This window comes from Scomber scombrus, chromosome 4, assembly GCF_963691925.1.
Source record: "Scomber scombrus chromosome 4, fScoSco1.1, whole genome shotgun sequence".
NCBI classification, from domain to species: domain Eukaryota; kingdom Metazoa; phylum Chordata; class Actinopteri; order Scombriformes; family Scombridae; genus Scomber; species Scomber scombrus.
This window is the reverse complement of record NC_084973.1, coordinates 29,019,840-29,047,246: the sequence shown is the minus strand read 5'-3', so window position 1 is coordinate 29,047,246 and position 27,407 is coordinate 29,019,840. Positions and strand designations below refer to the sequence as shown.

At 37.1% G+C, this 27,407-nt stretch overlaps 1 protein-coding gene across 1 annotated transcript in view; it reads left to right on the top strand.

The window, feature by feature from the left end:
* Positions 1-27,407, top strand: part of ppil2 (peptidylprolyl isomerase (cyclophilin)-like 2) — a 43,561-nt gene that overhangs the window by 7,740 nt on the left and 8,414 nt on the right. The window contains 8 exon segments of the mRNA XM_062417451.1: positions 6,069-6,144; positions 7,487-7,593; positions 14,857-14,913; positions 14,915-14,947; positions 18,483-18,497; positions 18,499-18,517; positions 22,615-22,732; positions 24,064-24,120. Coding sequence (XP_062273435.1) covers positions 6,069-6,144; positions 7,487-7,593; positions 14,857-14,913; positions 14,915-14,947; positions 18,483-18,497; positions 18,499-18,517; positions 22,615-22,732; positions 24,064-24,120 — 482 coding nt within the window.

The following is a 27,407-nucleotide window of genomic DNA, read 5'->3' as shown; positions in this document are numbered from 1 at the left end:
AAACAACGGCAAATATACACATAAAAATAAAATTAGACAATTTGTAAAAACATGTTAAAATGACATTAATTAAAAGCAAGAGTCTAATCATTTAAAATTGTGCACATCTCTTATAGCTTTAGGTAGAGTATTCCAGCATTTTGGAGCATAATTAAAGAAAGCTGCACTTCTTATTTTTTTAATCAATCAATCAATCAAACTTTATATATATCGCACCTTTCATACAGGCTAGTAAAATGCCTTACAATTATTTGATTGACAAGCTGATAATAATAATAAGACAGAACAAGTGACAACATAAAGAAAAGGAATAAAAACAAAAGATCAGATTTAAAAGACAAAAATTGAGACCAATGCATGCAAGAGAAAATGAGAGTGATAAATAAATAAAATAATTAATAAATAAGTAAAATTAGAGAAAATAAGAGAGTTTATTAAAAGTTAGTGTAAAAAAAAAGAGGTTCTAGTAAAGTATAATAGGAGTTCATAAGCTGAAGGCTGCTGGTCTTCTAGGCTGTAATGCCTATTGTGTCCACAGGAGGGAGCCAAACACACATTAATGCATAGATAACATTATAGAAAACAAGACTGCATGCACAGACAGAACAAAGCATGTTTACAGTGCTGTGAGGAGGAAACAAAGGAATTTAAGGAATAAAAAATATATATATATATAAAGACCCTGGCAGTAAGAACATGACATTTAAAGTCTTTAAACATGCAGCAGGTTTATATTCTTTGATTAATGTGCTCTCTAGATGTTTGTTGTAACCTTCCTGCAGGGCTGCTGTCAGTCATTATAAGTCAGGTTTAACTGTATTTATTAAAGGGAGCTGAATCAATTTAAAACAGCATTAACACTTCTTTTCTTATCAGCTCTCCTTTAATGCTGCAGCACGTCTTGTTATTTATTATTAGTTTTTTACCTCTGAGCTTTTCCTCGGTCGCTCTCCGTCTCGAGTTCACAGTCGAGGTGACGCTCTGACAGAATCCGAGCGAACAGGGAATATTCAGTAGGTCAGACAGAGCATATAAGGTAAAGTCTGCGCTTTAATGTGCCTTCAGGAGAACTAGAGCAGAAGAATGCTAAACCAGGACTGTGGAGTACACTTCAGCTTTTGAAATCCATTTTCACTTCTTTGGCTTTCATCTTTCTTGAGTTGTTGTTGTTCTCTTGACTTAACTCCTCCAGTCTCACTGCATTGTTTTGGAGGTATTTTTGGACGTTGTAAATTGCTACACAGCAAATCTATTCTACTATAATTTAAGCTCAAAGAAACCTTAAGGGTCGTATGTTCGTGGGGGCGTAACGATGAATAAACTCATTTTGCGTGCATCTGTGTGATATTTTGGAGACGGGCGCTGAGAGAACGGTGAGAGCACGGTGCACCAGGTGGGAGGAGAGGTGCAGACAGGTGGGAGGCTCGTTGAGATGAAGCAGCACATGAAGACAGTTGTTGCATTTGGACTGAAATTTGTTCATAAATGTTACCCTGAAAACAAACAACGTCTATTAGTGGCACAGCGTCAATCTGCTGCTACAACAGGATCAAACTAAATACAAACTAAAACGGATTAATGCTTAAAATATATAAATCATTTACTTCAATTAAACACCCTCCAACCAAAATCTGCACAAGAAATAACATTTTAATGTGGTTAAAGCTGTAAATAAGTCTGCATTGATCTATAAATGAGTGTGGGTGATTCTTACAGTATCTGTTGTCCACAGCTGCTTTATACTGTATGAAAATCCATTTCAGTCCCTGCAGCATGTAGGGCTGGGTATCGTTTAAAAAATGACGATACAAGCACCAATCCAAGTACCCTTAAAGTGATACAAATACCAACTGAGTTACTACCCATTCCACATTTAGTGCTCTTGTCTTTTATCAGGTGTAACAGGCGTGTAGTGTAGACACACTTTAGAGCGTTAAGGTGGCGTCTCGGCTGCTGAACTGCTAAGCGTGCTAACTGAAATTCACCACAACTTCACCATCACAGACGGGTTGTAGATGCTGTGGCAGTGGACCAATCACATGTTGCATGTAAGCAAAGAACGCTTGCTGTTGATCGACTGTGAGCAGGTCCATACATATATAGTCATATTATCTAGCTCTGGGTCCAAAAAGGATGGATTGCAGGTATCGTTTGCCGGGAGATGTTTCCATACTACTTGGTATCGATTTATTTCGGTCGATACCTTAAAAGGACTGTGTTCACTGTGTTTACCTTCATTGAATAACCTGAAAACAACACCAGGCTGCCACAGTATAACCACACACACCTCTACACACATCAGACTGGTTGGTTATAACTCGATATTCTGCTTTTCTTATGTACAAGACGTCAGTTCTTTTCCAACTTTCTTTTAGCAAAAGAAGCATCTTTATCCTTGAAACACATTGGTGGTGCAAATGCTGTTGTCTATCCATCTATCTGCCGCCATAACATTTAATTACTAAACTATGTGATCATGTACGAGATGAGATGCATATTGCTTAAATAGCATCAGGTGGATATAATCATGAATTTCGTTGTATTTATGCCTCCTTGTGGGCGACAGCTGTGGCCAGAGGCAGGTTTTCGGGTTGTCAGTCCGTCCTTACATATGTACGAAATATCTCAGGAACGCCTTTAAGGGAATTTTATTACATTTGGCACAAAATGATAAGAATTTGGAAAGGCACTTTAATCATATTTAAACATATTTTTGACCATAATTCAAGAATTTGTTTGCTAATGTTTTGACAAAGTTTCATACTAATGTCTCATAGGATAAAATAATGAAGTGGTGACATTTTATATCAAAAAGGTCAAAAGTCAGCTTAACTATGACATCATGATATATTATAAAAACACTTTTCTGGCTGTTATTCAACGTTAAAACTCAGGAAAAGAAGGGGAAGATGTGACAGTATTTCATATTTGGTCAGACGTTGAACTGTGACACTAATCTTGGGTGTCCATTTTAAAACTGTGGTTTTAGATATTTTTAAATCTTCGGTGCTGCTGGGTTGACTTTTAAAGTTTTTAGCTTCTTTGAATCTTTGCTTTCCTAACGACCAGGACAGGGGGCTTCCTGTTCCTCTGGTAGTCCATCACAAGCTCATTGGTTCTGCTGATATTGAGCTTCAGGTGATTTAACTTGTCGCACCATGTGATGAAGCTCTATATAACAGTCCTCTGTACTCCTCCTGTAAAAATAGTTTCTAAGTGAAGAAAGCATGTTTCACACAGGAAGTTATTCACTGGTATCATACTGACACTGGTCACCAACAGACACACTTCATACCTTTTTATTAAACTCCTTCAAAGTCTCCACTATGAATATTATGAGTCATGACAGACATGGATGTAAACTGCAACATGATTGGTTGTGAGAGGCAAACAACCAAGTTTATTTCTATCATTATTATAGAAGATTATAGTAGAAACATTAAATTACATTCATTTGTCACCACTCCTCCTCATCCAAATGATTTGATTTTCACACCAATGCATTTTGAAGGGCCTTAAATTATCGAATTAATTAAATTATGAACATTTGACGCTTTGCCTTGATTGGCTGTGAGCAGGTCGATTTCAGGTGTCGTTTAACGGGAGATGTTTTGATACTACTTGGTATCGATTTATTTCAGTCTAAACCTTTTAAAGGAATATCGAGTACTGATACCCAGCCCTATTACTTTAATTAAGTCTTCACTATGAATATTATGAATCAGGATAGACATGGATGTAAACTGCAAACTTAACCGGTTAACAGAGGCATACAACCAAGTTTATTTCTATCATTATTATCGTAACTTACTGATGAGAAACAACTACTCTCTCTGTCTTTGGCTGCAGATTTGTAGTGATGTGTGTTTTTCTCCTGAAGAAAAACTTTCCATTCTTTAAGCCGTCATTATCACCTTTAACCTGTGATTGAGACCAGTGATGTGACTGGCTGAGAGTGTTTAATAATCACCTCACCCACTGATCTTAAATCTCCTTCACCCATCCCTTCTTCTCGCTGCGCCGTTGCACATACATCAACCAAAATAGCAGGTGTGCGCTCGGAGACGCCCACACAGTCCGTGCAGTAGAGACCGACCACCTTACGCTTATTGTTTCGCGCCTCCGCAGTTAAAGCAGGGGCCTTTAAAGCATCTCCGCTGCCCCTTAATTATAATATGGTGGAAATGTCTCCGTGTTGAGGTGGGGGCTGTGCTGTTAATTACACAGAAGCTGCAGGGGCCTGTCATTAAGATAGTTTACACTTGATGCATCGCTTAGTGCAAATGAGGGGACCGGGTATGTAGAGTATGTGTCTGGAAAGAGGTGTGGTGGAGTGAGGAAGATAAATCTTCTACTGGAGGAAAACATTTAAAACCTATTTTTAATGAGAAAGCTTATGCACCGTCGTAGTGCTCTTGTGCAGAAAAACCTTCTAGGTATATTTTATCCGAGCCTTATCTCCTGTGGAAGATTTCACCATGGTAATAAATACACAGTTAAGAGCTGCAACCCCATTATTGATTCATATCTCTCCATTAATCTATAAAATGCTGGAAAATAGAGACAAAATGGCAATCAGAGTTTTACAGAGTAATCTTTAAATGTCTTGTATTGTCGGACCAGCAGGCCAAATCAGAAAATCTTCAATTAACAGCGATATAAATCAGAGAAAAGCAGTAAATCCTCATAGTTGGGAATCTGAAAACAGTGAATGTTTGGTGGGGTTTTTGTTGCTTCTGAACTAAAGGATTAAATGATTAAACAAGAATTTAATAATTTAGACGAGTTAAAATTCAGCCTTAATCAACGTCTGCTTACTTTAAATTTCCAGAGCTTTCAAGCGCATCTTTTATCGTCAATCTTTTATGTCGTCACATATACGACCACCTGTTTTCACATGAGTCAGTACTTAGATCACATGATGATAACCGAGCAAACTACAGCCATTGATGAATATAGTGAGTAGGACCTGATCACTACTGGATTTGTGGAGCCAATGCCAATACAGACTGGTCGATAATTGTATATATAGACTGAATACATGAACACTTTTGTTTGTTATGATCCCTCAAATGTGGTTTTCAAACACTTGTGTGAAAGATGTGTGAAGGAGGCCATGATATTATACCATATAAAATGACATCGGTGCACTTAAATAGTAAACTTCACTGGGAATATAGTCATTATAAATAACTATGAATAAAAAACAGCCCAAAGAACATTTGTACGATATATATTAACTTATGTATATAGGGTTAGTGTAGGGTTAGGCGATATGGGCAGAATCAAATATCACAATATTTTTGACCAAATACCCCCGATATCGATATTTTGACAATATTGTAAAGATGACTGTCAATGCTTTCACACATTAAGATTTTTGATAAATGATCATCAGTAATGTGGATATAATGACTAAGTGGATAAATACAAATAATAATAGAACAAGTCTGTTAAGCTCAGATAATTACATTTTTACTGTAATTCAGCCTTTAAAAGCAGGAAAAGACACTTATTCCATATCATGATATTATGATATTCAAAATCTAAGACGATATCTATAAAATATCATGATATCGATTTATTGCCCGGCCCTAGGTTAGTATATGACTACAGAAAATGCTGCCGATATAACCTTAACAAATAAAAACTTTTTTTTTTAAAGACAGTACATATTAGATAACACACGTGCCGTCGGGTCGGGCTTAAATAGTGTGATGCAACTGAAAGCTGTGGAAAACAGCCAGAGAATCTAAGTGGACCGTACGTTAAGATGTGCTAAACAGCATTTAATAAGATTATTGGATATAAATACAGGTTGATCCTATTATTAGTATCAGGTAATCAATTAACTGACTTAATTGATTTAAGCTGTTCAGACCCGTTTTCATCCCATAATGTGTTTTGAGGGGTAAAAAAAATACAAATCTCTTGACGGAGTTGTGTTTGAAGACATTATGAAGGTATAAATGAACAGGGGAAGTAGTGTTTTAAAAAAGTAGGGTTAAAATAATGACATTAAAGATGCTATTTTTCATCTTTTTATCTTTCGTGTCTTTTTTCCCCAGGCCCACTACTCCACCGGCAGAGTTTCCGCCTCCTTCACATCCACGGCCATGACTCCTGCAACAACACACGAAGCAGGCAAGTGAACATCTCGCACAAATCTTCCCTCTCCCTACGGATTCCCCTTCACAAGGAAACCATCACCTCTTCTATCTTCGTTGTGTTGCTTTAACCTCTCTCTATCCTCGGGAGGACGGGCTGGTCACGCAGCAGAGAGCGGCTTCGTGCTCAAACAGTTAAATCCAGCTGCAAGTGAAGAAGCGCTCTGTGTTTCTTCTCCTGTCAGCCTCTGAGCTGCTCCATGGGAGAGATGTGCTCTTATGCAACTTATATAGTAGGTTCAGTACACTTGAGAAGAGGAGGACGATGTTTGGAATTAAGTGACCTAGTTCACATTTCTTAAAAAGGATTGCAGGATGTCATATATTTAATAAGATGTATAAGAAACACTACTGAATACTGTGTTGTGTCTTCTGTTTGTAGTTTATAAGGGGCAGTGACTAATAAGGGTTGGCAAGATGAGCAATTCAAAAATATCTTTAAAAAATGGTCTTAAAAGCAGCATCAGGTTGTGAAGGGCTACACTCAGTGTTCAATCTATCATTTTAAATTACAAACAAGCAGTTAAGGAAACTTGTAGCTAGTTTTTATTGATGCTAAACTCAATTTCCTTACAAAAAAACTTGTTAGGGTTGCAGCTCTCAAGATGTTTTTCACACATAATATCTGTAATCCTCATTAAATTGCAGCCAGGAAGCAGAAACTAGATAATTTATTTCTTGAGTGGTATTTTGATGTATGGGTCAGTGACTAATAAGTGTTGGTAAGATCAGCAATTCAAAAATATCTTAAAAAATAGTTTTAAAAGCAGCATCAGGTTTGTTAAAATGTACATTTTGTATTTTTGTTGGTTTTATATCATTTGAAATGACATTTGCACCATTTTTTTTAATCAAAAGTAAGACTCCTGAAAATGTCAAATGGTGTAACCACAAAAGAATGATAAATATTACATATTTTATCCACCTACAGTGTATCTAAGTCTGCTTATACAAATAATTATTCGCTGAAACAATAATAAAAAAGGCTATTTGCATTGAAAGCTTTCTCACAGGAGGATAAAACATTTGCATATATTTTACCATCAGCCTGAACTACAGAGTCTGTGGGGCTTTTCAAAGGTCAGAGATCTTACCTAGAGCAACATCAAGCAGAGATTCTTCAACAATCAATATTTTAAAAAAAAGATTGTTTCTCAAAATAACCGTTCCCCTCTGATTTGAGAGTCGCAATCTCAAATGTCATCTGTCTGTCCAGCCACACTGAAATAAGTCTCATCAAAATAATCTCTCTCTCTCTCTCTCTCTCTCTCTCTCTCTCTCTCTCTCTCTCTCTTATTGTTTTAATGTGTGTGTTCCAGATGCCATCGCTGACGACACCGTGCGTTACCAGTACGTGAAGAAGAAAGGCTACGTCCGTATGCACACAAACAAGGGAGACCTGAATCTGGAGTTAAACTGTGATAAGGTAATGATACATATACACACACACACACACACACACACACACACACACACACACACACACACACACACACACACACACAGAAATGCCTCAACACAGAAAATCATGATAATTATAGATTAAGTTACTAAATTTCAAAACAGAATAATTATGTTTTTTTTTGTGGTCGATACTTTATAACAGATCATTTTATGTTATTGTTGTTGTCGCAAAAGTGCGAAGATAACAGTTGATATATATAAATATAAAGATTTTGATTTAAATTGACACGTTTTTTTTCAAAACAGAAGGGATCCAGATAGCTGTAGTTGTAATAAATGTCAAAGAATAAAAATGCCTCAACAAAGAAAATGAGAATGATATTTTATTGATTATAGACTAAGTTACTAAAGTTCAAAACAGTATAATTATGTTGTTTGTTTGTTTTTGTGGTCGATTCAGTATGATAACTAACAGATTTTATTATTACAAATTCAAAAATGTGAAGATGATATATATATATTTAGATTTTTAGATGATTTTTTTCCAATACAGCACCAAGATTTACAACACTCACCATCCCTACAATAAAGAACATATTTATTTATTTATTAAAACTTGTTTGTAAGAACCAGTTTATCTTTTTCTAGACTATTTAACTTGATCTCAAAGACTCTTAGAATAAAGTTTCATACTGTTGAAGTGATTGATGATAATGATGATTGAAGCCCTCAGACTCCACTGTTTAGACAGGCAGCTGGTCTTTAATAGGAAAACTGGTTAACAGCTCTGTGGCATCATTCATCCTCTCCTCCTCTTCCTCTTCCTCTTCCTCCCCCTGCTGCTGCTGCTGCTGCTATGAGAGGAGGAGCAGCATAAAGTCTACAAGAATAAAACTCACTTTCAGATATTCAGCTAATTAAACTCAATGGTTCCACACAACAAACGTCCAGTTTGAGCTCGTTCAGAACAGCTTGATATTAAAATAACAAGCTCTGTATGTCTGTTAAACATGGAGGCAGTGGATGAGAGGAGAGCAGGGGGAGGCCATATTTAAATTCATACTCTGCTTTTTTTTAACAGTTTGATAAATTACTCCTACCAGCGACCTTCGTGTCAGACTTATAGCAGTCGATTCATGTTAAGTTTGTTTTTATTCTGTCCACTGTGGCCTCGCTGCTCTGCTATCTGCTCTCTGTGTGTGTGTGTGTGTGTGTGTCTGCTGTGTCGTGACAGACAGAGAGCAAACAAGAAGCAAAACGTCCCATTATCAAGACAACAACATGAAACAGACTTTTTTTAATCAAATTTTTTATTTAAGCAGTCCTAATGTTACTAAACTTATATTTACTCAATTATGTTCAAACCTTTGTTAATGCAATTACATTTCACGTCGCACGATTTCACTCTAAAGCAGAGGATTAACGTTCAAGTTGCATAACAAAATTTTCCCTCTTACAATAATAAAGTGGAGGATTATGATGAAGTTACATAACACAATTTGACTCCTGCGGTAATAAAATGGAGGATTAGTAAAGAGTGTATTTTTGTTCCTTGTTACGGGGGAAATCCTAACCCTCCCTGATGGAAGTAATTACATCAAATGACTGAAAAGCCAAAACGTAGAAAGTGGTTGCTCGACAAGCATCTAAAACAGACTTCGACTCGTGAAAACAGACCTGGAATTCAACCCAACCTTAGTTTTTGGCTGATGCTGAGTGCAACTACCTACCAGTACCACCAAAAAGATCCATATCCTTACCTTTATTCTCTCCCCACCAGCTCCAGTCAGCTCGCTTTGCAAGTCAGCTGTACTCTTGAAATTACAACATCACAAAATCAGACTTAATTTAATGTGCTTTTGTTCAAACAAGCGGTGATTCAGACCAATCAGCATCTTATATAAGATAAGTCAAGCCCAATGATGGGAAAAAATTATATAATAAGTGGATAGCAAAAATAGAAAAATAAAGAACAATACATAAGTCAGTAAGTAAACAAGCAATAAGAACAATTGAAATTTAAAAAAAAATCGTTAGCGTTATGTATAAGAGGAATATTGGTGTTGTCAGAATGATAATAATACACCTGAGTGTTATATTGATTGATTTTAAAGTGGAAACAATATATTTCACAGTTGAACTGACATAAATAGTACACCTGAAACACTGATACTGCACATTAGTGGACGTTTAAAAAGTGTAATTTGTCAGTTAGGATTCTCATGTGCCAAATCACAACGAAATTCATCTCAAGTCACTTCTTACATAGAATAGGTCTAGACTGTACTCTTTAATTTAATTTAAAGAGACCCAACATTCCCCCATGGAGTGAGCACTTGGCGACAGCGGCGAGGAAAAACTCCCTTTTTAATGGGAAGAAACCTGAAGCGGAACCGGCTCTAGGTAAAGCAGCCTCACAAGATAAGGTGGTGATAGAGAGAGAGATAGACCTAGAGGGAAATTCAGTTGTCCAGTAGCTCATATTTGAAGGTGCTTTTTGGCTTTTCCAAACAGTTTCCAAGGATGACTTCTTAGAAAGTTATGTGTTAGGTTACCAGTGTTAGGAGAAAGTGCATGTGGTTGGCGTTCATCGTGATTGTTGTATATTATGTGGAATTTCTTCTTCTTTTTTTTTCCCGTACATTTATTCTGGCTTTTTTGGCTTTTATTGGACAGTGGTGGCAGAGAGATAAATGGGTATGACATGCAACAGAAGTCCCTTACCAGACTCAAACCAGGGGTATTATGGGTATAATGGCATGCACTGCAACCATTCAGCTATGAGGGCGCTCTAACGATGTGAAATCTCAGCAGGGGGCTTCGTCAATTAGTAGCGGCGATGTTGAAACCATATAGAGAGAAAAACTGTTTTTCACAAAAGTCTTATTTTAACTGTTTATTTAACACAGCATTTAAAAAAAACATTTTCCTAATTCCAAGAGCAGTTTTACATTTCTTTTAGGGGCATTTTACCCAGAACCCCCTGTTAATTTCTCACTCTGGGTACAAGTTTTGCTCATAAAATATTCATGATGTGGGCAGGTGGTTAAATTTAGAGTGACACATCCAAAACACTCCGCTGTCTGCGGAGTCTGACCCCGAGGTTGCCACATTTCTCTCCTCTGGCAAAAATGTGTTTCTTGTGTGCCTCCCTGGGTGTTATTTTTTTTTCTTTTAAGGTTAAATGTGAACCTCCAGAGAGACAGCGTGAGTTCCAGGAACACATTTCTGCCCTGGTAACCAGGCGCTTGATGTACTTGGTTTTCATTGGCTCCGAGCCGTCGAATCAGAATAATGCGAGGAGAGAGTTGCAGCGGGTTAGACAAGCTGCCCTCTGCGCCCCACATCCTCCTCCTCCTCCTCCTCCTCCTCCCCACCTTCCTCCCCAGTGGTTTTCACACAAGATTGCAGCTCTATTTGTGGCCTGCTGTTTATGAATTAATGAGCGCCGCTTCACTGTCACATACACTCTCAGCCACACGGATCCAGGGCCCGCCTTCCTCTAAAGTGGCCATTTGCTCGCCTGGCTTTGGATGTCTCAGCTGTCACGGTTCCTCGTTGTCCCCAACTTGGGTAAAATGTGAGGGGGCGGATGTTGGAGTTAAAAAGTACGACTTCATTATAGAGGAAAAGCACCATGGGCTTCACCTGAAAGAGGGAAAAAATAGGAGCGAGTGTCTTAAATTTTGAGATACAGACAAAAAATCTTCGAGTTTGACTTGATATATATAAACATAAAACTACTTCACACTATTCAAATATATATATCTTATAGCATAATAAATGATGTCACAGTAGTCTTGCTTCGATGTGCCACTGTCAGAGGTGGGTGAAAAATACCTAAAAATAAAACATGAAATTAAACTAAAATTCGAACCATTCTGGCAGAAAAGTTGTCAGAATAAATTTATTAATTTATTGAAGATAACTAAATAATCTCAATATTTTTTTACTTTTCTTATCCCCCTCATTCATAAATATTTGATGGGAAAAAGAAAAGAGGAGAAGCCTTTAAAGCATTTGTGAATTGGATTGTTTTTTTTAACTTGTTCTTTCCGTCTGCGTCAGCAAACATTGTTTCCATGCTGTCATCACTGATTACAGTTTTAGGCACCTAGGTTTGTTTAAATTGGTTTGCATTTAAAATTATTCTAATGCTCAAACTCACTCACACACACACACACTTACAAAAGTATGTACACGGACACGCTCAATTAACCTCCATTAGAAGGCAGCAGCAGTGTCAAGAGGCCGAAGAAGCCTGAACGTTACAGAAAGAAATCATGTCCTTAATGTTTCTAGTTAGAAATAAAAGGATTAAAAGTAGCGAGAGAGAAAAAAACACAAGAAGCAGAGACTGCATTTAGACTTTCTTATGTTCTCTTATTAATACATGTGTCTAGTTTTAGTTTGCCATCAGATAACTGTGGTTCAGGTCTTCTTTTCAATACTAAAACTAATCAATTTTATGGCCAAAAAGGTTAAAATCAATTCACAATAAAATAATAAGACTCTTTGTATCTCTCAGAGAGAGAGAGAGAGAGAGAGAGAGAGAGAGAGAGAGAGAGAGACGGAGAGAGAGACGAGAGGAGAGAGAGAGAGAGAGAGAGAGAGAGAGAGAGAGAGAGAGAGAGAGAGAGGAGAGAGAGAGAGAGAGAGAGAGAGAGAGAGAGAGAGAGAGAAGAGAGAGAGCAGAGAGAGAGAGAGAGAGAGAGAGAGAGAGAGAGAGAGAGAGAGAGGAGAGAGGAGAGAGAGAGAGAGAGAAATTGAGAGTTAAGGTGGAAATAGGACCAGTAGAGCTTAGAAGAACCTGTCACACAGTGAGAGGGCCAATTTATAAAAATAGCTTTTACGAAAGCATCTGGTGATTCTTGGAAAACACCAACCATTGTTGCCAAGGGGGAAAAAGTTAGTTTCTCACGCACACACACATATTCAAACACACTCAAAACAGCTCCTCAAGGCTGTTGACGTTAATAACAGCAGACCGGACTGGCGTCACGGCCCCAGTAAACCACGCCTCCTCCTGCTTTAGAGACAAATACCAGCTTTCATTTCAGTCAGTCAAAATTAGCGTGTGTCATTAGGTGTTTTTGTTATGATTTACAAGATGCCTGTAAATATTTATGACGCAGGATATACCTCCAGTGAAAGGCAAAATCCAGATGTCTTGTTTTTTTTCCCACCAACAAATGTTTAAACAGAGACTTTGTTTGAGAGTACAAAACCTGACTTCAAGCTAATAAATCCAGAGTTCGCCTCAGGCAGCGGTTGAACCCCGCTTCACCGAAAACCTCTGTGTATGACAAACACTTCGTAACGGGTCACACTGAGTTACAAACGTGTGACAAAGTGTTTGTTTGGTGAATGTAAAGCAGATGTATCAAGCTTTTATTCTCTCTCTTCTCACACACATGCTGTCAGTCAGCTCTGTCTGGAAAGCTTGAAATATAATCTGCCTCTATTTCTCAACATCAGTGTCTCATGATGGCTCTCAACTCCCCAGACAGCTGCATATGAGGACGATGAAGTCAGATAGGGACAGCTCATCATCCCTCCTTTTTTGGGTATAATTTAGTGAGTCGTGAGGGTTTTTTTTAAAACTACAAATATACACTGGACTGTTGTTAGGTCACGTAGGAAATAAGGGTAATAATGATGATGATCATTTTATTTGTATAGCATCTTTCATACAAGAAATGCAGCTAAAAGTAAAGAAACAACTAGACATAGCAAGAGTTCTTGTTATTCTTCTTCTTCTTCTGCTTCTTCTTACTCTTCTTGTTCTTCTTCGTCCTACTCTTCTTCTTCTTCTTCTTCTTTTTGTTCTTCTTCATCATCTTCTACTTTTTCTTACTCTTCTTATTCTTGTTCTTATTTTTCTTACTCTTCATCTTTTTCTTCTTCTTCGTCTTCTTCTCATTCTTCTAGGTCTTCTTTGTCTTCTTCTTTGTCTTCTTACTCTTTCTCTTACTGTTCTTCTTATTTTTGTTCTTCTCATCATTATCATTATTGTTATTAGTTATATAATTAATGTAATCTGAAAAAAAACAGATTGTATTAATCTTTCAGGAAAGCTACAGTTAAATTTGTATATTTGTAAAATCTGTATATAAAGTGTAAAACTAAATTTAGGTTCATCAACAGAGCACATGAGGACATCTGTGTCTGTGCCCTTCAAAATGACTGACAGTAGCGCCCCTAACCCCCCCTGAGAGTGTGTGATACATTAAATTAGGACTCATTGCAAACATGAAACTCTATAAATAGAATAAATACTTCCATCTATTAAAACTGCATCAGCGGAATTAACTGCTTTTGACTCGGCTCCCCTGGGACTCTCAATACATTGGTGTTTTTATAAAAGCCTCTAATTAAAACAGAAACAGAAAACAATCATATGAATTCATTACGAACTAATTGTTTGATAAAGTCATAAACAAATTAGAATGATAGAATAAAGCATCCGGGAGATATAACAAAAAAGTTTACCTCTGGGGTCTGCAGAGGATTAGGATTAAACCTCTCTGCAGTGTGAAGGTTGCTTACAGCATATTTCATACAAATTTGAGGGTTAAATTGTGATATATATATTTATTTAATCAAATTTCAACTACAGGATGGGCAATGACTGTGAGTTTATTTAATAAATACTTTAGTAAATCTGGCAAAAGCACCAAAACGCTCTGTATTCTCAGTCATCTTGCTTTGTTAAATAAGTAAAGTCTGTCAAAATGTGATATTTTCTGAAGGATTTAAGCTTTTGAAAGCAGAATCTAATCATTAATATGACACTTCTCGTATATTGTTATTAAACATTAGTTGACTTTGGCTCTTTTTAAAACATTTTCCATTCAAAAAGGTTGATGTGTTGACTCATGTATGGTGACTAACAGACACGTATTCGACATTCACTATCCAGTTTATGTAAATGTTATTGTGTGAGCGTGGGTATATTACCGGATTTATCTAAAGGTCTCCTCCCCATCACAGATATTTGATGGATTTTTTTGGCATTCAACACACCACACGGCACTTTTTTTGAGAAGGCTCAGCTGGGATTTCTGACAAGTCTGAACAGCTTTTCTCAACATCTTTTAAATGAGTTCACTTTGTGCTGATGTGTTTGGGTTCTCAATGCTTTATACTGATTTTATATTCACACCTTCTTTCAACTAAAGCAAACAGGTGGCTAAAATGATCATCTGTGGGAAGCTGTGAAACTGACTTATCTTATGACAACACAAATATCTTTTTATTAACCATCTTTTCACTCTGTTTCCAGGTTCCCAAAGCTGGAGAGAACTTCATCCGCCTGTGTAAAAAAGGCTACTACAACGATGACAGTCTTCCACAGGTCCATCCGTAATTTCATGGTAAGCGGCTTGAACCCGGCTAAAAATGCTCATCTGGTTTATTTACTTCACCGTGGGCAACCAGTGCACACACATTCACTACTCTTCACAGGCAAAAAAAAAAAAGGCTCATTTATGACCAAAAATGGCTTTCATAGCTGCAATCAGCACAGTCTAGACATTTAAGATCGAGAAATCTTCATACAGGCTTGTTCACCATTGCATCATACTCTGGTCAAATTGTGATTAGATATGTTTTTTGACACCTATTAAAAAAAGATGTTATGTCAGAGCTGCACATTTAGCCTCTTATGGGGTTAAAGGTGCAGTATGTAGAGTTTAATCCCATCTGGCATAACAGATTTTACAGAAATTAAATGTTTTAATTAGTGTATAATCGCCTGAAAATAAGAACCATTGTGTTTTCCGATACCTTAGAATGAGCTCTTTATAGCTACATAAGGAGCGGGTCCTCTTCCGCAAAGGCTGCCATGTTGCACCACCATGTTTCTACAGTAGCCCAGAGCGGCCAAACTAAACACTGACTCTAGAAAAGAGGGCCTTATACATTTTTTCCAATCTACTACACACGTGAAAAGGAAGAGTATTTCAGCTCACCGCTAGATGCCACTAAATCCTACATATTGCTCCTTTAAGAGTCACAATAATACATACTGTAGTCAGAAGCCAACTCCATTCAAGCCTTTTAAGTGATCTTCAAAATCAAACTTGCTGCTTGCTGCTGAAATTGATTTATGCACCGCTTTGTTGGATCTCGTACGAGGTCTGACCGCATCCGTTTTTAACTAAACTCGACAGATGTGCGCAGACTGAAGTTTGAACAGATTATCTCTTTTTAAGCAGGAATAAGACGTTTAAGTGAGATATAATTAAAAGCACAAATGACAGTTATATTCCATGTTATTTGCGGATAAAAGAGGATCTAATTTTAGACTTTTTGTGGGTGGCAAGAGATTTTTACAGTGGCTAGAGAGAGAGAGAGAGAGAGAGAGAGAGAGAGATGAGAGAGAGAGAGAGAGAGAGATGAGAGAGAGAGAGAGAGAGAGAGAGAGAGAGAGAGAGAGAGAGAGAGAGAGAGAGAGAGAGAGAGAGAGAGAGAGAGAGAGAGAGAGAGAGAGAGAGAGAGAGAGAGAGAGAGAGAGAGAGAGAGAGAGAGAGAGAGAGAGAGAGAGAGAGAGAGAGAGAAGAGAGAGAGAGACGGGCTCATTAGTGGAAGTGTTCTGGGTTGAAAACAGCGACTGTACTGTTGTGTTTTAATGTAGTTCATGACAGATTATTGTTACTATGATTTGAAATTTGAATTTAAGGATAATTATCAGGCTAGAAACATGGACAGAATAAACTAGATTTTGGTGGGTTTACCCTCTATGGCATCCCTGTGTTATGCAAGTCACAAACTAGCTTTAACTAGCTTTATGTCAAAATAGAAAACATTGCGTTGTTGTTGAAATTGCCTTGCTTGGTAACATATTTTAAATGTTTTCTGCTCCCAATTTGTGCAAACAGCTTCTTTTTTTTTTTCCATCTCACTCTCCAACCGAAGCTTCTTAATCCAGACTGAGAATGTGAAATGACGGGTCTCTGATCAGCTGCTTTGTCTGTGTATTTCAGAGACGCCCGCTCCCATAATTAAAGTGTCTCAGAGTGGACATCTGGTCTCGAGAGAGAGGGGGGGGGGCTCTTACCTTGTTTTATTCTGTCCCATGGTTTTCATACATAGCGGCAAGCTCTGTGAAATTGTTTATCCATAATTACTGCTCCACTTATGCCTTCGACTTATCCATCAAAAGGAGAGGAGGGTGGGCTCGGAGAGAATAATTTCATAGCAACAAACACTTTAAAAAGCTGTTAGTGGTAACAAGAATGTGCCATTCACTTTCCCTTAAAGCAGTTTTTCAGGTCTTTGCGAGTTTACCGAACATCCTGAGATGATACTTTAAGTATTTTTGACAGTTTTGCTTTGAAATGTGAGAAGCTCACCAGGCTGCTGCCCCTCAGGCTCAAAACAATGAGAAGAACTGTTCAGCACAGATGTGATGCAGGTGTTTTTCACGTGAGCCTGCACAAGTGTGTGGGAGTTGTGGAAATTTAATTACAGTTCTTGCAGTTTCTATAAATCTGCTGTTCTATTCTGCTGGAGAGGCATCAATGGGCTTCTCATTTCTCACCAAAATAATTGCATTTTCTTCCTACCTAGAGACAATAATAAGAAAGTTGAGCCTTAAAGCGTCTATAATCAAAAATTTTATAATAATAATCTATCAAACGTGTAATTGTCAGAGTTGTCGCTTGTAATTGGGTCACTGACAAATAAGGGTTGGCAAGATGAGCAATTCAAAAATATCTTTAACAGCATTAGGTTTATTAACATGTGCATTTTGTATTTTTGTTGGTTTTATATCATTTGAAATGATATTTGCACCATTTTAACCAAAAGTAAGACTGAATGCTCCTGAAAATGTTAAATGGTGTAACCACAAAATAATGATAAATATTAAATATTTAATCCACCTACAGTGTATTTAAGTGGATTTATACAAATAATAGCTTAATTAAAAAAATTGTAAATGTTTCCTGATCTCCATGGTTACCCAGTTCAAATGTAATATTTAGAACAATTGTATTCCATTACCTTTATTTAATATAAAAGTTATAATGTAAGATCATGCCAAACTAGTTGATATGGTGTTTTATTGAGAATTTAGTTTTTTTAAGCAAGTTGAATTATTTGGTACAAAGTTTTTATGGTTACACCACTTAGACATTTTTACCATAATCCTCTAATATATTCTTTCTAAATGGATTAAAAGCAGAAATTTGATGCTGAGTCCACAATAAAAGAATGTGTGCAAGTTATTCATACATTTATTTTCACATTTTGTGTGACTCTGCAGCTTTACGGAGCCCTATAATGAGTTTCAGCTAATTTTTTTAGCTGTCCAGTTTCAACTTTACTGTTTTGGTTCACTCTCAGTGCTTTCATAGTGTCGTTTCTGGCCCTCAAGCAGGCAGAGGAAAAAGCTCTATGAAGCCACTGTACACTACCTGCTCAGCACTAAACGGCAAACAGACAGTTGGCTGTAGACTAGCTGGTGAACATAGTGGAGCATTTAGCAGCTTAAGAGCCAGATATTTCCCTCGGGAGTTAGTAGAGAGTAAAAACAGAGCTTAAAAGAGAGTGAATATTGGATTTATGATAATGAAAATATTGCTCTTTAACTATTGGATGTGTAAATAAGGGAGTTTTGCCGTATCAGCTTAAAAGGGTAGGCAGTGTTTGTGTTCATGACTTCTTGAGCTCCATAAATCATTTATTACAATGAACAATAGAGGCCAATATCCTGCAAAGCTTTGAGAATGATTAACAGTGAATAGAAGGAACATGTCTCCAGCTTGGATGTGTGTCAAAAAGGAAACATTTGAAGTTTACTAATTAAACAAGTTTCTTTTGGCCACATTACAGAAATTAGATCATTTCCTGTTATAATTAACAGGAAAAAACTCCTCAAACTTTTTTTTTGTCTTTTGTCTCCAGATTCAAGGAGGGGACCCCCACTGGCACCGGCACAGGTAAGATGAGGACTGCACTTTAAACCACATTTTTAGAATTACATAACATCTCACTGTTGAATTATTAATAGTTCCTTTTTGGAGGCTTTGCGTAAATACTGTTTGGAGCTCAGGTTGCAAGTCAGGAGTGTTACTAAAAATACTCCATGAAAGACAGAGAGGATGATGTAGATGTGTGCTGAGTGCTGCCGACAGAGCAGGGTGTGGCGACCAACCAATCAACATTCGGAGCATATTTTCAGTTATTAAAAAAAAAAGCTGGTTTAAAAGGCAGCTAAGTATAATTGACTGCGAGGCCACGTGCAGATGTTTTCTTGCCTTCATGTCGTTTGCACAGTTGCACAGAGTGTGCTTTGTGTCTTCGGGGCGTCTCCGAAACGCTACGCAAAACGTGTGTCCACCATGACAGATTTATGAAGGTGCTGAATTCCAGGCCTTGTAGGTAAAATTCTCCTCGTCCGCCTCGGCCGAAAAACAACATGTGCACACGAGTCATGAACGAAGCTTTTTAACTGACTCGTGAAGACGGATTTATCCTGAGTATTTAACAGATGCATAACACACATTCGGCTTGTAATCTGTAAACCATGATGAACATTAATCCTGCACAGGTAGCTGCTGTGAATGTTAGGACTAATTCAACTACATTTGATTTAACTCTTACATACTTAGATACAATCACTATTTTATCATCCAGGAGAACATTTTATAGAATATGATGAATACAACATGTTTTAATACAGATTTTTGGATTTTTTTTTTTTTTAAATAAACACAGGTCAGATTTGTACATTTACATCTATAAAAATGAGTATCAGCTGCAAAAAAACATGCATTTTATTTCCATTTTTGTATACTGTGGACCACATTAGGAAAAGTCTGACTAAAAGAAATGTGTATATGGTGTTTTTACAGCTATTAAAAGTAAAAAAATGGATCAAATTTGACCCTGAATAGTAAGTAAGAGTTAATATCTGCTCTAAAATGCATACACAGAATAAACTACACTTAATTTCCTCCTTTTTTTAATGTGTTTTGCAAGTTTAGTTTTTAAGAAAGACATGAGGACTAGTAGAAATCATGTATTTTGGTGGTAAATCTGTTTTGACTGCTCAAAAATATGGTGTTGAACCCCCGGTGGAACACTTTCATGATACTCGAATTTTGAGATTTAAATGTCAAGAATATCTTATTAAAAATCGCTCTGACTTTGAGTGAGTCCCTGGTCTCTTCATCCTCCCTTCCCCTTCTACATAAATTGGTAAGAGACACATCCTGCTCACTGCTCGCTGTAGCGTGACTCTTTCCCTTCAGTTCAGCAGAGCCTCGTTCATCCCTTCAGAACACAGATGCTTGGGAGTGAAGAAAGAAAGAAAGAAAGAAAAGAAATGTTTTAAACATTGACTTGTAAATGAAATCCCAGACATGGACACACAGAAAAATATGAAATGGAAAAACACATGCTCATGTATTTTTTGAAATGCCCCAAATAATGCATTCATTAGCGGAGATGCTCATGCAAAGCTGATGTTTTCATATTTTAGCTTTCTTTGCTTTTGGAGCTTGTACCATTGATGTCAAATATAGTACAGTTTGATTTAGTGGTTCAACTCTTCGGTGAGAATTTCTCTCTTCATCCTCTTGGCTGGCTCTTGCTTCATTTATGATCCAGTCATACCGAAGTAAAATGTCAGCGAGTTGATAAATTATGCAGAAATGTCACCAAGGGAAGGTTGACGGCTGCACAAAAAGCCTCCGAAGCTTCGATTTATTGGTTGTACGTGTTTAAAGTCGAGCATTAACATACACATACAGTACATAACTATACATCTACACACACACACACAACGTTTCATGCACACACACACCAGCTGGCACGACGCAGGACAGTGAAACACACCTCAGGGCAACAGATCCTCTTCCCCTGTTGGGAGCCAATAAGCTCCTGCGGTGCATATTCCTGTATACTCATCATGATGATTCTTAATGATGAAGTCGGTCTGAATAATGATTCACAGCTGAAGGCTCTCAACATGGCTCCATGTTCAAGGGCAAATAGGTCTTTGGCTTCTTAATAAAAAATACACAGGGCATTTCAGGCTGTTCCTCTGATGGTGCAGTTGTCTGAACACATTGTACCCGCTGCAGTTGTCATTTTAATGATGTTTCCTGATATAAATTGTGAAGCTCAACAAAATCAATGTCTACATGAACTCAGCCTTAAAGTAAACTAATTTTGTGTATATAGATAAGAAGCCAGATGGTGCAGTTAAATGAGAGATTAACACAGCCAACGATCAGTGAACTGCTGCCTTTAAAATGTTGACATAAAGACTCTCTATAAAAATACATTTATTATATCATGCTGCTGGTGGTTTTCTGTTATTTTTATATTATTATGATGGTAGATATCTATTGTAAATATGGTCAACGTTCCAAAAACTGTGGTTAAAGTAGGTAGAAATGCTCCTTTGCAAGTCAGGTTAGCACATGCTGTTATACCTGCAACGTCCCTGGTTCGAGTCTGGCATACTACCTTTGTTGACCTCCCTCCCTCGCTCTCTCTCTCTCTCTCTCTCTCTCTCTCTCTCTCTCTCTCTCTCTCTCTCTCTCTCTCTCTCTCTCTCTCTCTCTCTCTCTCTCTCTCTCTCTCTCTCTCTCTCTCTCTCTCTCTCTCTCTCTCTCTCTCTCTCTCTCTCTCTCCCCCCCCCTTGTTTCCTGCCGGCCTCTCTGCCACTCACTGTATAACAACAAAGGTAAAAAAAAAAAAAAAATGCCCAAAAACCTGCTCTGAACTCTTGCTGAACTGCTTTTGTTGCAAAGGTTTTTCTGTGTATCCCATTTTCCACTTTCATATTTTTAAGCGGATTCCAACTCAAAAGTGTATGAATGTATTTGGAAAAGTGGACATTTAGAGTAAAGAACGAGAAAAGTTTTAATGGTTTGTTGAGCGGGTGCATCGGGCATGTTCAGACAGTGGCTGAACTGAGGAGCTGTGAAAAGGACCAGTATACGATAAATTATAGATTACAGATTGAAAAGACCTGTAAGTGTGCATGGTAGGTCCCCTTTTTTTAAATAGCTTTGTCCTGCCAGCTACATACATTTAGTTTCTTCAAAAAAGTTAAAATTCTGTTCTGTTAGCAACAAGTTTGAAGTGTTTATTACAGTAAATGTGGCTCGATAGCACCCCTAGTGGTCAAACACTCCATAACGGCTCCTTTAAAGCAAGTAAAACAAAGATTAGGGCGTCTTTAGCTTCTGTACTGTGACGTATTTCCCAGAAACTAAAATTTGTACATTTACAAAAAGGGATGTAAATCAAATATTTGACATTTGATTGGGCAGCTAAGGAAACTGGGCGTTTTATAGGATTGTTGTGGTTAGCTTGTCGCACAGTTTCTTTTTATTGGATCAATTTTTGTATACAACCCTGGGTTAAAGAAGGGTCATCAAACATTTGAAAATGATTCACAGGAAGAGTAACAACAGGGATTTTGATGTAGATACTTTTTATTAAACATAGAATTTGCAAATACTTATAACAAGATAACTGAAGTTTTTTTTATTTTTGAAGATTTCAATAAACATTTTAGTTCAGGTCGCAATGTAAATGTGTCAGGATTAACCAAGAGACTAGTTTGAGTTAGTTAGTAGCCCAGGAACACAGTATTACTACTAGAAGAATGTATTTTATGAATGTTTTTAATGCAAAATATTTTAATTAAATCTATTATAAAACACTAAAAACCATTTTGCTTTGAAATACATTTTTTCATATTTAATTCCTAGGAGAGAATAAATGAGAAGTCATCATGTTTTTGATATTCTGAATAGCGACGTGACTCTATTTGGGGCATCTGAAATGAGAGCTTCACCTACTGAAACAAATATTTCTTCAACAGAAAACTCTTAAACTCAACATTAGCGTCAATGTTCAACAGCTGATTTGAAGGAAACTGAGTGTAGAAACTTATCATAAAAGAGCACTTAGTCATCTGTCAACAGTGTTACCTCTTACTTTCTCCTGACATGTTTCTACTTCCTTTTCTTCTCTCTTTTTCTTCCTCTCTCCCTCCATCTTTCTCCGTTCTCAGGAGGGGAATCCTTCTGGGGAAAACCTTTCAAAGACGAGTTTCGGCCCAACTTGTCCCACACAGGCAGAGGGGTTCTCAGCATGGCTAACTCCGGCCCAAACACCAACAAGTCCCAGTTGTAAGAAATGTTTTGTTTGAGTCTTTTTTAAACTTTGAACAACCGCAGTGTGCTAGAAAAATCAGTCTACAGAGAGATACTGGTGTTTTGTTTTTTTTAACATCTCTTCCTTCCTTGAATTTCCCTCCCTTTGATATATTTTAGCTGAGGTCCCACAGGTGACCGAGACGAGGAGTGTTTAATGCTTTTCCATCCTATATTCCACTCATTTGTTTCCCTTTTTAAACATTGGATTATGCTCCTTTTAGGCCCTTTTAATGTGAAGTACTTGGTGTATGTAATTTATTTAGTTTTAAGGCACTTTGAGCTGCATTTCTTTCATGAAGGGTGCTCTACAAATTAAGTTAAGGTGCTTTTTAGCTAATTATTCGTTGGATGCATTTTGTGGAAAACTGGAAAATCAAGTGGAAAAACAAATTAGATATATTTTCAAATGTTTTGTGTATTAAATAAAAGTAAATCTGTAGTTTTCTTGTATTTTTATACATCAGTTACTGTAAAAAACGGTGTATTGGATCGCGGAAGAACTGATCTAATTACTTTTCAGTTGGGTTTAGCAATAAGGAGATACTTGTGTAACCATCGTTATAGACACCCATACTTTGATAGGTTATGAATTAAAACATGGAGGCTCCGCTGCTTGAACAGGACGGCCACATATTTATTACTCTTCACTTTTCTAATCACACGTCAATCGCTGCCCATCCACATACACTCACTTCTGTTCTACTCCTTCAAATTTATGAGAAATAAACTCAGATATTCTCTGACATATTTTTTTCAAAAACAGGCCCAGTTTCTTGCAAAGCCCAGATGCTTAGGATGATATGATGATTCTGGGCTAAGATAACAAGATAACAAACAGATGGCTTAGAGTCGATTTATGTTTCTTCCGGTTTAAGCATTCACACAGTAAAGATGAGGTGGTTTTATTTTGAAGGATTAGAACAGAAGTGAGTGTATGTGGATGCACAGAGATTGATGTGTGATCAGAAAAAGTGAAGAATAATTAATGTGCGTGTTTTTATTTTAAATGTTTGTGTTTATAAATGAACTACTTGTGCATTCAAATAAACCAGACTTTAATAGAAAAGTGTTTTCCCAGCATGAGACCCCTCCCAAAATAGACTGGGACTTATACACCAGTTATTACAGTAAATAATCAGACCCAGCTCCCTTTTAGATTTGTGTTGCTTTCCTCTACCTTCATTGCTTTTCACATATTCATTTATACAGAACCTTTATTTATTTATTTATTTATTATTTTTGTTGAATATTTGAATATTTATACTAATGTAATATTGTTGTTTTTTTGTCCTGTTTGCTTTCAGCTTCATCACATTCAGGTCGTGCACCTACCTCGACAGGAAGCACACAGTGTTCGGAAGGTAAATTTTCTATTTTTTTAAAAATATATTTTTACACTAAATTGTATGATTATTCATTTATTCATATTTAAATAGCATCCACGGTGGTGTTAGTGTCAGTGTTTTGTGCATTTTAGCAGCCCAGGCCGTTGGTTTTGAAAGGTAACAGTCCTGACAGATGCTTGCTTAATGCTCAGTGTCATTTACGCAAAAAAGTTTGGTGAGCCACATCTTCTTTTCTGCTCTTTTCTTTCCTCTTCTTCTTCTTTTTCTTCCCTTTAGTATATATTTAGTTCCTCTGGAGCTTTACACAGAGCAACCAGTATTGTGATTTTGGTCTAACTCCTGAACTAGAGCAGTAAAAAATTTAGCAGATGCTGAATCTAAACTGATAGCTCTTCCTCTGCTGAGCTGAGCATGATCTCAAATGGTTGTCTTTTTTTTTTTGGAGAAAGCTCAGTGCCTCTTGTCTAAAAATATATTCAGACTGCTTTCAACTGACTGGCTCTTCACATGGTCAGCACACTTTAAAAAGTGTATGCTTTAACCCCCCACGTCCAGCTTTATACCTCTCCAGACTGACTGAGGTCTTTGAACATTTAATGGGGCTGACTGTGTCTGTCCACTTAACCTGATCTATACATAATGTGAAGTCTCTTAGAGGGAAATGTTCCTATTCAGAGGAAATGTCAGACTGAGAGAGCACAGCCAGGTGGTTTGACTTCTACAGGATGAAAAAGCCTGAAGAGAAGACTGGAGAGTTTTTAACAGGTGCATTATATACTCTGACAGGTTGAGTTTGTTTCTTTTTAGAGCTCCTGTTTTGTTTTTTTGTTTTGGGTGAAAGCCAGGTTTCTCTACTGGCATCAGTCAGTTTTTTTGTCAGTTTGCTATCATTTTATTTTAAATCAAAATGCACAAATTACTGTATTAATTTGCTTAATTAAGCAAACATTTAATTCATAAAATGTCAGAAAGTAGTGACAAATTGGATTCACAGTTTCCCAAAGCCAAAGGTAAATTCTTCAGATTGCTTGTTGTGTCCTAATTATAGCCCGAAACCCAAATATACTCTGTGTACCACGACATTAAAAAGGGACATATGCAGGGTTTTAGAAATACTGAGGTCCAAAATCTAAATTTATTATGGATCCGCCCACATGTCAGTCTGAGTCTGCAGTAGCATAAATGATCTGTCGAGTAGTAAAGCATCATAAGCAAGAGGAGGCTGACACAAAACATCTAAGATGGTCAAATGTACCTTCGGAAAAATACCGAGGTCTGGATGGCTATGACATTGAACAGAGAAAAGCTGCACATTTCTCACATTTTAGAAGATAAAAACCAAAAGATGTTTGGCATTTCTTTCTTAATCAGTGAATTAGTTTATCAGAAAGTTGTGTCTGTGCTACTTTTCTGCTTTAGTGGGTTTTCTACCTTTTAAAAAAAACACTATTTTGCCTGCCACAGGATCAGTATTAGTATAAAGTTTTATTTATGTCGTTGTATAATAAGCATAAAATATTCTTTAGCCTCTCACACACATTGAAATTACATTTCTGGGCTCAAATATTAGTTTTTTGTGTGAACATTAGTACTTCTGTGTGAACACCAGACTGCCTGGAGGATATTTGAGCTTATTATTTTATAGTTAAATTACTGTTAAATTACCTTTTGGTGGAGCTGATGTGTTAATCATGTCCTAAAAGAGGAGATATAACGCTATTTGTCCACCAGCTGACTTTTACCTGCGGTTTTCAGTTTCCTGAGATTTGAGCATACTGTATATATGCCATGAAGCTGCTTATTGGATTTTAATATTGGATTGTGCTTTGATATATTGGGCTTTGAATTCACTGGATACAACTCCGTCTGGGTAATTTATCCAGTAAGAATTTCTAAATAGATTTTTCTGTATTATATCACAATATACAGAACTATGCAAAAGGTTTAGGCATTAAAACATTAAAGTGAGTTGTAATTTATCAAGTCAGTATTTGGTGTGAGCACGCTTTGCCTTTCTCGGTACACCTGCACACAGGTTTTCGGGTACTTGGCAGGTCGGTTGTTTCTACATCTTTTGAAGAAGTCTCCACAGTTCTTCTTTTTCTGTAGATTTCCGCCTCTCAGCCGCTTCTATCTCTTCATGTTAATCCCAGACTGACTCTGTGATGATGAGATCAGGGCTCTGCGGGGGCCAAACCATCTGTTGCAGAACTCCTTGTTCTTCTCGCTGATGAAGATGGTTATTTATCACTCTGGTTGTATGTTTGGGGTCATTGTCATGCTGCAGAATAAATTTGGGACCAATCAGTCGCCTCCCTGAGGGTATTACGTGATGGATAAGAATCTAAAGTGCCTCAAACTTTTGCACAGCACTGTTTATCAATACCATCATATTCACTTGTAAATAATAGAGGATATTTATCCATATCTTCCCCCTTTTTTTCCAGTTTAACACCAGAAATACAACAGTCATGGTAATTAAGTAAGTACTTGGGTTGGGCTGGGTATCGTTTAAAAATGACGATACCAGTACCAATTCAAGTACTCTTAAAGTGATACTGATACCAATAGAGAACTTAATTCGATCCCCATTCCACATTTAGGTCTCTTTCTTTTATCAGGTGTAACAGGCGTGTAGTGTAGACACACTTTAGAGCGTTTAGGTGGCATCTTGGCTGCTGAACTGTTAAGCGCGCTAATTCATATTCACCACGAATTCACCACCACAGACGGGTCGTAGCTGCTGTGGCAGCGGACCAATCACATGTGGCATTAAAGCGAAGAACGCTAGCATTGATTAGCTGTGAGCAAGTCCGTACAAATAGTCATATTTTCAAGTTCTGGATGCAAAAGAAACTGCACTTTAATCTTCACTACTGTGTAATATCAGTATTGTAGGTTTACTTCTCCTTTCAATTTTATATATTCTCACTTTAAACCTGTCATTATTATTTACTATATTTTTTAACTACTATTGTTATTATTGCTTTTTTACTTACTTATTTATTGTTCTTTATTCTTATTATTGAAACTTTTTTAATGTTCACTTTTCTGAAATATTGTAAGTTTTCCTATTGTGGGTCTAATAAAAGAATATCTTATCTTAAAAGGATCGGTTGCAGGTATCGTTTGACGGGAGACGTTTCCATACAACTTGTTAACGATTTATTTCAGTTGATATCTTAAAAGTATCAGGTACCGATACCGATACCCAGCCGTAGTACACAGTAATGTTGCCACTTTGGATGCGACTACAATTGTGACATAAGCAATCCTTACTTTTTCTCGAGCTTGAAATTGCT